Genomic DNA, 8827 nt, shown 5'->3' on the forward strand with positions numbered 1-8827 from the left:
ACTGGAAAGTTCTACAAACCATACTCGTATTCCGCTTTAATAATTTTACTCTGATGAGGTGACATTATCATCAACCTTTGAAATATGCTCAAAGGCGATAAAAGTATCACATTTTATCTGAAGGATGAAAGTGAAATAATAACGTGAAATGTAGTGTTACTCGTTCAACAAATCCTAAATTTAGAAAGTTTTGCTATTTATAAATTGTTGGATAAACAAACTATTTACTATGGTACTCATTATATTTATATATATAAAAAAAATCAAAGTACTGATATTTTTTATACTGATTGACATGACAGTTTTTACATTAATAATATATTTTGTGCGCCAATAAAAAAAGTTTGCAAATAGATCTTTTAATTCTTAAAAAATATCTCACAAAAATAAAGTCAACAACCAATGTGGTTAGATGTTAAACATCGAATCTAAAAGAGTTTTGCAATATGATACATCACAATAAGTCATATAATTTGTGAATTTAATTTTGTAAAGTCTTATTATGAATCAAACATTTATCAATTAAAAAATTTCAAGGAACATTTGCTCAAGTAAAAGCACCTTTTTTTTTAATAGGTAAAAGTAAATTTCATAGGTAGAAGTAAATTCTATTGATATAAGAGGCATAGCCCGAATACACTAGTGGTATACAAAGAACATGTCTGATTACAATTAAGTACTAGTAAGAGTTACAAGCAAAATATAAAAGTTATCCGTATTACAAATAATGACCGAAGCTCGAGAAAGAACATAAATAGGTATATCTGATTACATGAGGTTACCCGTGCCTTTTTTTTTTTATAGGCAAAAGCAATTGAAGCTCGAACCTAACATTATAAAACTGGACAAAATGATCAGTCCGTTTTCAGGCTTCATTAACCAAGCCATTCTTGTCGAGTGTGTTGTGTTGTATGCAGGAGTAGGTTGGGTGCCATAATTTGAAAGAAAATGAACTCTTGGCAATGATAAGACGTCCAAGTTATTTCTGGTTTATCAGAAACCAATCTATCCATGGGGCCCAAAACGTTTCAGTTGAGCATTTCTCTTCCAAAACTTAAAAAAGCTTCAAGGAACACTCCCAGGCTTGGGATTTCAAAAGAAACAAGGACAACATTCCATGGAGTCCTCCAGCTGTTGAGAATCAATATATCATAACTTTTGATGTAGTTGTTAGAGCAGAAGAAAGCACCTCTACTGTAATCTGCAGAAGCCAAGATGGTACTGTCTCCTTTGTAATAATATACTTCTCATCAAGCATTAACCCAAACCAAGGGGAGGCATATGCAGCATTCATTGGAGTTCAAGAGTCCCATGCACAGAAGTTCAGCAAAATTCTAATAGCAGGTGACTCTTTATTGACCATTTCAGCATTGAACAACCCCCACAAAGCTACAGATTGGATAATGGAAGGCATAGCAAGAGATACAATGTACCTCCTCAAAGAGTTTGAAGCCTGGGAAGCAACAAAAATACATTGAACTCAGAATTGATGCTCGCATTCCATTGCACAATATGCACATTCCAACAAAATGTTTGGAAATATCCCCCTGATCAAAACCCCTCAATGCCTATTGAATTTTCATACCGGAAAGGATCCCCTTTCACAATGATATACTGACTGTATATACGTTCCTAGTTTTCTTTTGCTTGAAACATTAGCACTGTATCTTTCGGCTATTTGGGAATGAAGTTCAGACTTGCGAAGAATAAAAAAAATATAAGGCGTCCGAGTTCATGTGGATTTCAATTTGTTATACTGATCGACTGCCTTCCATTTCTTCTGTGGACCTCTTGAGGTATGAACAAACAAAGCCACTATACCAATTCAATCATCAACCGTTGTATTAAAATATGGCGATGAACTTTGCTACTTGCATGTTTGGTGCGTCGATAAATCACTTGTGAAATCCTTTATGATTATAAGAAAATTAAAACACCAACACCTTTTCATCATTGCAAAACCCACTTCACTAGTGTGCTGATTGTTATCAGAACAATATTTTGCAAATATTATATATATATATATATAATTAAAATGTCCAAATTCAAGGATCTTTTTTCTTGGTACCAGGAGCAGTTCCATGTAAGAAAGTCAATATTTTTTACTACCAAGTAGGTTTGCAAAGGCAGCATCCCTCTGTTCTGCGTGTCAATTAAGTTATCATAGTCATCATCGAGGGATGGGGAGATGGACCCAAAGACAAAAGAATCGAATCCAAAAAGAGATGAGAAATCTCTGCAATTCTTCACTCTACCACTGCTAATTGTTAAGTTTTAATGCCTTGATAATATGTAAACACTGCAGAAATTTGGATGAGGAACCGAAGTTCTTTCTCTTTTTGAGATTTTTGCCGCTTGTTAACTTGTTGGAGCATGTGTGGAGAAAATTCAAAGCTAGAAAAAACACAAAATCTATAGAAGAAGAAAAAACTAAAAGCCTCTAAGTTGTCTAGCAGGAAAGACCCAAGAGAGAAATAGGAAGTACAGATAAAAGAAATAAGAACTAAAATCTAATTGTACTAATCAGAAACATCATCCCCATGAAAGCCATTGCCATTATCTTGATCAACCACAGATTTATTTTTAACTTTCGACAATCTACCGGAAGATTTGGGTTTCCTGACCTTCTCAGCCTGCAACTCCAACCCTTTCTCTGAAGGCTTCCGCTTTCTTTTCATGCGTGATCCTCCTGCATCCTCTGCTGCAGAATTATCTATAACTGCATGAGTCAGTGCCTCATTTTAAGGAAACTAATACTGAACTAATTACAAGCTTAAGTGGCTAAGAAAGATATTCCAATTTATCTACAAGATAGGAGATTAGCTTGTTTGGACACTTGGAGTATCTCATAATTCTGTGAATAGTAGTGAAATTGTTTGAATTAAGATGTTTTATTGAATTTTCGGAAAGGAGAGAAAAAGAGTTGAATAAAATATTATAAAGTTAATATCCAAACCAAACATTTTCTCATCTCTCATCTCATGATCCAAACATAAGCCCATTTTGGTTTTCCAAACCTTTGCTGCTGTTTTTTCCCCAAAATACGTGTTCGAGAAATTCAGAGAATCCTTGTCATTAAGGCAATAAAAGCTTAAAAGGTTTCACTCCATCGAATGTTTACTGAGGCATGAATTGTCTTATTTTTATTTTCAAAAAGAAAAGTGTCATTGCTCTCTTACAACAGAAATCTAGCAAAGGACCTGAAAATCATGAAAAATTCTGCTTATAACCATGTAACACCATTGGTATGGCAAAAAGTCAAGGCAACATAACACTAGTGTAGCATATTAATGCCTGTCAAGTCAAAGGGGTTACGGGGGAGTGTTACACTGGGGTGTTATGAGTAACAGAACTGGAAAATCATATGGGATTGCTAATTAAAGAATAAACGCTACCAAGCATCACTTCCAGAACAGTTAAGAGCAATGCCTTCTCACACTATAAATCTTATGTGAGAACCATATTAACATCCCCAAGATCAAAAAATACTTCGATCTACCTCCACATTTTATCACTAACACAGTTCAATTAATGCATTAAGTATAAGCATCATTATCATCTTTGACTTTCTAGTTTTTTTCCTAGGATCGTTAACTATTGTCCTTTTCATTTTTTCTCTTTACAGGTAAATATCACTTGAAGTAACAAACAGAAGGGGCTGCAATCCAAGTACACGGGAAGTCTATAAAAGGATGGCTACAAGGGAAGAAAGAATAGTTAAGAGTACAGAAAAATAAAAAAATGCAATGGGTTTTGCTACTCATCATCCCCACACACCACACACCACAATTATTTTAATTTGTTTTGGTTATATTCTTCTTAAACTAATTAAATTCTTCTACTCATCATCCATACACTATATATTTAGTAAGAAAAAAATTAAAAAATTAAAAACTTATGTGTGGTGTGTGGGGATTATGAGTAGAATTTTTCTTGGTAAAAATAATCTGACGGAAGGACACTACCAAACTTGACTAGTGTAGCTAGCCTTGTTCCTAGTAAGGATGAATGTAGCAATGACTTGCAGAAAAATACATACAAGGCATAGCTTTACCTTCAGGCGGACTTGATGCATGGTTTGCTGTGTGCCCATTTGGTTCGGCCTCTTCTGAAAGAGGGGATCCAGACTGGTTACTATCCACTAACTTCGATGAGCTTTCAACACACTTGTCTTGCCGCTCAGGCATGTCAGGAGAAGGAATAGCTGGCAAGAAGCACAGCTCTTCTTGGGACATGTCTGAATCACTGAAAGCTGAATTCTTCTCCAGCGTCAGTATATCAACTTCATCATCTTGATTAACATCTGATTCTTTAACCTGTAATGCACAAAATTTTAAGAATTGATGAAGTGAAGAAATGATCTGCTCAGCCAGTTAAATGCCTTCTCACCTTTTCGGTTTCAGGAACCAGATCAAATTCATCTTCTCGTTCTACATACTCCTCATTTTCCTCTAGCTCTTTGAAATCGGGAGCAAATGCACTCCAGTTCTCCGTATAATCTTTAGCCCAAATATAAACGAAACCAGTCAGGGAAACAGACACAACAATGGGGTGAACAGGATGCCATGCTAAGTCAATCAAGGCTTCCTTTGGACCTTCAAGGATTTTCACAAGATGCCCAGCCCTATCCCATATGTAAATCTTGTGCTCTCCTTTGCTTGCAGAACCACCAATCACCCACTCACCATCACCACTAAAGCAAGGTGCTTTCCAATGCATCTTTGTGATAGAATCTTGAAACTCCCGAAAAAGTGTTAGGCACTTCGATCCAACAGCCTTCAACTTCTCAACACCATCTAGCTCATTAAGTGTCTTGTCCAAGTTGTCAAGGACTACGAGTCCATCTTTGAAGGGGAGGAGATTCTCATATATCCTTATGGTCCGATCATTCGAATTTGTAAGCAGATACTGCCCATTCCTGCTGAATACTATGTTCTTGATCACAGCACTGCCACTAACTGGAACCATGGCTTGCACTTGAACAGTCCTATGGTCTATTATAAGAATTTCCCCTTTGGAGTTCCCCACATAAATAAGATCCCCATACTTGTTAAAGCAAGCAGCAGTTGGAGTGAAAGGGGGAGTTCCATCGGAGAATTTATTGCGTGACTGAGGGACAGCTCCATTGCCTGTGTCAGGGATTGAGACCGGAAGTATAGTTGTGCTTCCTGTATTTAAATCAACTATCATGGGAGCAGATGAGAGAGGGCATGCCAGGCAGAGAGATGGAGTAGAGGAGCCAGGATGCAGACGAGCTTGCAAAGGGGTTTGCTGCAGAGTTGTGCGTGTAAGCCTCTCGCCACTGACAACATCCCAAAGTGTTAATGACTTGTCAGCAGCAGATACAAGGATACGATGGCCATACTTTGACCAACAGACACTTGTTATGGCAGCAATGCAGTCTTTATCTCGGAGCTCCTTGGCAATGCCCCTGGTTTCAAAATCCCAGATAATGCAGTTCCCATCAGAGCATCCAGCTGGTCAATCAAACAATCATAACACAAGCTGTAAAGATCTTTGAATAAACCCCAAGAATGTCGCAAGAAAGCATCAGAATTACATGTTTTTATCCAGCACCACCAAGGCAAAAAAAGAGAGAGTATAGGCAACACTTTAGCTATGTGCAAATAATGCATTTGGATGAAAAATAAATCAAATATAATTAGTAAAAAGGAGAGATAAATTTTAAGTGTTCTCATATCACTAACGTTACAAGCAAAATCATTAACTTAAAGACCTAATAACATAAATCTCAGGACTAGCATTTACTGAATGAGTTGATTGATGAATCTACCGTCTAGTATGCACTAAAGTACTCAAATATTCTCTTCCACAAAGAAAATACTCAAACAAAGTAAATGATGAAGTTTCTCAACTGCGAAACTCAACAAGGGAACCGAGTTTTGTCAACTCTACAACTAAAATATCCAAATAAAACATAGAGACGAAAATCCCAGGTTGAGATGAACCAAAAAAATTAGAAAAATCATTAAATATCATAAAGCCACAATTATGATGGCAACTGTTGCTTTAGCACTTGTGTCAATAAATCCTTCCCATAATCTATATTAGGCAACGAACAACAAAGGAAACAAAACAACTTTGATGCTGATATCCTAAAAAGAAGGTTGTCATGGCTAACTAACCTAAATATGCCATGTGAAAAAAATTATGGTAAAATATCAGCCAAACTCGATGTGAGTTATAGTTAATCTTGTTAACCACTGGAGCAAAAGCAACCTTAAAATCTTATAAAGGTTAATATAACGCATGTGATAAAGGAGCACAAGCCAAAATATTATTTATGAAAATATATATTACTCGAGCAATATCCTTTAAAGTTTTTCAAATAGAAGACTAAATAACAATCAAGATCCAAGCTTGCGACACCCCATACCCCCAAAGTATTCTTTTTTTTTTTTTTTTTTCTTAATCCTAATCTTTCTAGGACCAGCATGATGCTACAAGTATAGGCAAAAAGTGAACCACCGGCAAAACTGCAGATTTTCAGAGATGGCAACTGTGGCCACCAAAACATAAAATGGGTAAACCTTCTGCTAGGTTCCAAAAACAAAGTTTGTAAGGAAAAACGCAAGAACAAGAAATTTGTACTTACTCTCCAGTTTGCACAAAGGTAGTTCTTCAATAATTTTAAGACTCCCCCGCCATTTGTGACCAGGCCAAGAAACCCAACAAATCAATATAAACTATAAAAATTGCATACACAATGTTCACATTACACCGTAAGGGAAAACAGATATTTCACACTGGAATTTTTCTCTTCGACTCAACACCCGAGAGAGAGAGAGAGAGAGAGCGTACCAGCGAGAAGGGTACCACGGCGATTGAATGCAATGCACTTCATGACCCCATGCTCCAAATACTCCTCAATCACCTCTGGGAAGTCTCCTTGCAGTGGATCTTCACAATAACATACAAAAATTTAAAAACCCAAACAACCTTTCAAGCTAAAAATTAACAAAAGTCTGAAGAGGGAAAGAAAGAGCGGAAGCTCACCGATTATGGGCGCGTTCATTGGTCTTGAATTTTGTTTCAGGGAAAGGAAGGGATTGGACAGAGAGAGACAGAGACAACGTACGAGTGGAGGAATTCCGAGGAGGAAGAAAGTGGTAGCAAAACTACAACTCCGGACTCCCAAATTGGCTCCAATGGAGTTTTATACACCCAGTAAATTCCAAGTAGATCTGGACCGTTCATTTGAAAGTGTACGTTCCGCATCTGGCCACGTCGAAGACCACTTATTTAAATCCTTGAAACGGCTGCGTTTCGTGTGCGAACCTATTCATTTTTGTTTGGCAAATCCGCCAAATGTGTTTTTTTCGCAGGCACTTTTGCGCACCGAATTTGATTTAATAAAACAGTGCACACGAATGAAGTGGGGCAGATGAAATTTAAAAGTTTTGTTATATACAAGTAAGATTACGTATTAATATTAATTTATTTATATTTAAAATTTAAATTAATAATATTTTTAATAAAATTTACTTTTTGACCAATCACATCAAATTGATTCATAGATTAGTACACTATTATTCTTGTAACTATATTTTTCTAAAATTTAAAAGGAGAGTTATTGAGTATTCATAATTGTTTAGATGTACGCTATACACACTTTTTATTTTTTATTTCAGACGTCTCTCTCTCATCTACATCTCTCTCTCATCAAGTCTCTCTCTCCTCAAGCTCTCTCTCTCATCAAGCTTTCTCTCTCTCTTCGACCTCTCTCTCTTCAAGATCTCTACGCCCCTCTCTCATCAGCTCTCTTACTCATCAAGTCTCTCTCTCCTCAAGCTCTCTCTCTCATCAAGCTTTCTCTCTCTTCGATGTCTCTCTCTTCAAGATCTCTCTTTGAACTCTCTCTCTCCTCAAGATCTCTCTTTGACCTCTCTCATAAGCTCTCTCTCATCAAACTTTCTCTCTCAACAAATCCCTCTCTCTCTCACCTCAAGTATTCTCTCTCATCAAGCTCTCACTCTCAGACTCTCCTTAACGTCTCTCACTTCTCTCTCTCTCTTCAAGTGCTCTCTCTCACATCAAAACGTTGGTTTCAACGAGGAGAAAAAAATTTAAATGATAAAATCAGTTGACACGTAAGATGTGAGGTGTGTAATTTACTACAGGGACTAATGCCAATATTTTCTCATTAAAAAGTGGTTTGAAGGAAGAGACTGAAACGAAACGTTTTGATTTTTTTTGTGAAAACTAAAATCTCATTGGCTCTTCATCGTGCTTCATCCAGCGTCTTTAAAACCTATTCCAATTGAGAAAGGGCTTTCTACAACATGGCTTAGAAAATGTGTGTAGTTGCTGAGAAAATGTTTCCTCAACTTCCACAACAATGTTGCTCGAAAAAGGACTTCCTCAACATTGTTCATCTGAGAGAAAAATCAGATTTTGCTTGCTGGGTTTCTGTTGTTTTCTGTTTTGTTTCTCTTAACTAATTTCTTTTTCTTTTTCGATGATTTAAAAAGCTCGTTTTGCTATATAAAAATGGTTGAAATTTTGGTTTTTTTATTAATATTAATCCAACACAGCTTGCATAAAACTCTGTTGTTAGCTTTAAGACTATGGTTGATTTTCATGTAAATAATTCAAAAAATTGTTGAAATTTCGGTATTTTTCATTAATATTAATCCAACACAGCTTGCACAAAATTCTGTAGTCAACTTTAAGACTCTGGTTGATTTTCATGTAAATAATTCAAGCTCCACATATAAAATCTTAGATTCCGAATACATGATTGAAGAAAACGACCGATAAAAATTCATTTCAAAATCCAAAATGAGTACAAAAATTAATCCTCACA

General features: G+C 36.2%; 1 protein-coding gene across 4 annotated transcripts; it reads right to left on the reverse strand.

Annotated features, from left to right (window-relative positions):
- Positions 1–2395: 2395 nt before the first annotated feature.
- Positions 2396–7169, reverse strand: LOC122294821 (protein RBL). 4 transcript variants are annotated; one of them, XM_043103806.1, is made up of 5 exons: positions 7018–7169; positions 6823–6921; positions 4390–5477; positions 4055–4316; positions 2396–2698 (listed from the first exon to the last, which is right to left on the reverse strand). In XM_043103806.1, exons 1-5 carry the CDS (start codon positions 7034–7036, stop codon positions 2520–2522), a joined length of 1647 nt encoding a protein of 548 aa, XP_042959740.1. In that variant the 5' UTR covers positions 7037–7169; the 3' UTR covers positions 2396–2519. The 4 variants fall into 4 exon arrangements, with proteins under 4 accessions (XP_042959740.1, XP_042959739.1, XP_042959738.1 ...); XM_043103805.1 differs by having other exon boundaries at positions 2396–2701; XM_043103804.1 differs by having other exon boundaries at positions 2396–2713.
- Between the last annotated feature and the right edge of the window lie 1658 nt (positions 7170–8827).

Source organism: Carya illinoinensis, chromosome 14 (genome assembly GCF_018687715.1).
Source record: "Carya illinoinensis cultivar Pawnee chromosome 14, C.illinoinensisPawnee_v1, whole genome shotgun sequence".
NCBI classification, from domain to species: Eukaryota; Viridiplantae; Streptophyta; class Magnoliopsida; order Fagales; family Juglandaceae; genus Carya; species Carya illinoinensis.

Coding starts and splice junctions, on each gene's coding strand:
- LOC122294821 (XM_043103803.1), bottom strand. Junction 5,478..6,822: donor CCGTGGTACCCTTCTCGCTG/GTACGCTCTCTC, acceptor TTGATTGACCAG/CTGGATGCTCTGATGGGAAC. Junction 2,720..4,054: donor TGCATCAAGTCCGCCTGAAG/GTAAAGCTATGC, acceptor TGACTCATGCAG/TTATAGATAATTCTGCAGCA.